General features: G+C 44.0%; 1 protein-coding gene across 1 annotated transcript in view; it reads right to left on the bottom strand.

The window, feature by feature from the left end:
• Nucleotides 1–1223: 1223 nt before the first annotated feature.
• Nucleotides 1224–2289, bottom strand: part of LOC112072563 (inositol hexakisphosphate kinase 1-like) — an 85782-nt gene continuing 84716 nt past the window's right edge. The window contains exon 6 of the mRNA XM_070439842.1: nucleotides 1224–1813. Within this exon, the coding sequence (XP_070295943.1) occupies nucleotides 1431–1813 (383 nt within the window). The 3' untranslated portion in view covers nucleotides 1224–1430. The remainder of the gene's footprint in view (nucleotides 1814–2289) is intronic.

Here is a 2289-nt window from a genome sequence, read left to right on the forward strand (position 1 = left end):
TGAGGTATAACCTGTATAGAGAGAACAGAGGTACACCTGGACCATAGAGAGAAACAGAGGTTACACCTGGACCATAGAGAGAACAGAGGTTACCTGGACCACAGAGAGACAGAGGTTACACCTGGACCATAGAGAGAACAGAGGTTACACCTGGACCACAGAGAGAACAGAGGTTCACCTGGAACATAGAGAGAACAGAGGTTACACCTGGACCACAGAGAGAACAGAGGTTACACTGGACCCATAGAGAGAACAGATGTACACCTGGACCAAGAGAGAACAGAGGTTACACCTGGACCACAGAAGAGAACAGAGTTACACCTGGACCACGAGAGAACAGAGGTTACACTTGAGGAACCACAGAGAGAACAGAGGTTACACCTGGACCACAGAGAGAACAGAGGATACACCTGGACCATAGAGAGAACAGAGGTTACACCTGGACCACAGAGAGAACAGAGGTTACACCTGGACCACAGAGAGAACAGAGGTTACACCTGGTACTACACAACACACTGAGCCTCCTTCCCAAATGACACCCTAGTCCCTACATAGTGCTCTGGCCAATAGTAGTAGTGCACAATGTAGCGACTAGGATGCCATTGGGATGCAAGCCAGAGAGTGCAGAGGTTAGACCTGTATCATTAAAACAACGTGGTGAGTCATTCTGATGTATTATTTGAGAGAGAGAACCAAAACCCCCATACGGAGGCCTTGTGAAGCTGGACGTTGGGATCAATGCTGAGGCTATTGTCCCTGCTCGTGTACCAGCGCGCATACCTCGTAAACAAGACAGCCACGCCGTCCGTCCCTCCTGCAATTCATGGTGTACCTCTCAAACGTGTGTGTGTGTGGGGTTCGAGGCGGAAGGCGAATTTCAGTTCCAACCCCGAAAATGGACAATAAAAGTATCGTCCCAGTTGTCTCTTAATTTTTTTTAACTTGATAGGATATTCAGTATCTCTTCTGTCCTGCTCCAGCTCACCGCTGTGGGATCTCTGTGTCAGCACAGGTGTGTTAGTCAGATCAATATGAAGAGACACCGAGTGAACGATCTATGACACAGTAGCTACTGTGTAAGCTACCTCATCCCCATATTGTTTTTATTTACTTTTCTGCTCTTTTGCACACCAGTATCACTACTTACATCATCATCATCATCATCTGCTTATTTATCATCTGCTCATTTATCACTCCAGTGTTAATCTGCTAAATTGTTATTACTTGCTACTATAGGCCTATTTATTGCCTTACCTCCTCACGCCATTTGCACACACTGTATATAGAGTTTATTTTTTTCTATTGTGTTATTGACTGTACGCTTGTTTATTTCCATGTGTAACTCTGTGTTGTCTGTGTCGCACTGCTTTGCTTTATCTTGGCCAGGTGGCAGTTGTAAATGAGAACTTGTTCTCAACTAGCTTACCTGGTTAAATAAAGGTTAAATAAACCGATACCGAAGGGAAAATACAATGTAGAAGGAGGCAGTGTATTGGGCATGCATTCATGGTAGTATATGCTGGTATGTTGTCTGTTGTCTTGGTTAGATATCCCGTTGCAAAAAAAAAAAAAAAACTTTCATGTGAAATAAAGTTTTGAAGGAAAAAACCCACCATAGAAAAACCCTCTGGGCTCACCTGCATCCCACAGACACGTACCCCCAGGGTGGCGGAGGTACTCTGCTCACACTTCTGCATCTGCCTGGCTGCTTTCTCCTCCGAGGCGTCGTCCCCGTGCTGCCGCGTGCCCATCTTCAGGTCCAGGATACACGGGTAGCTGAAGTGGTGAACAACGTTCTCAAGGAGCAAAAACTCTGGGAGGGGTGAGAGGTCAAGGAGACAACACTCTATTCGAAGGTTAATTATCTAAACGTGAAATGTTTAGTTGGTATTTCATAGTTTAGTTGGTATAACACAGCATAGTTTAGTTGGTATAACATAGTTTAGTTTAGTTGGTATAACACAGCATAGCCCATCATGGATTCATCTTCCTGTATAAAGAGCCTGTAGATGAGTAACTAAAGTATTTGAGATATGACATACACAGGACTACAGTTGGATCGACAAAACAGATGGCCTGGTAAGACATGGACATTCAACTCGACTTCCAACTACTTTTGGGAACTGAAACAAAAAATTAAACCAATTCAGACAGGCAATCCTTTTAGGTTTCTTATCGTTTGAACCCAAATGAAACCGTTTAACGTGCAGCAGTCAAGTCTCAGTAAAATATCATTTTAAATCTCTTTTTCCTCTCAGTGTGCAAAACAAACTAAACAGAGCAAGAAGA

This window comes from Salvelinus sp. IW2-2015, unplaced genomic scaffold, assembly GCF_002910315.2.
Source record: "Salvelinus sp. IW2-2015 unplaced genomic scaffold, ASM291031v2 Un_scaffold1961, whole genome shotgun sequence".
NCBI lineage: Eukaryota > Metazoa > Chordata > Actinopteri > Salmoniformes > Salmonidae > Salvelinus > Salvelinus sp. IW2-2015.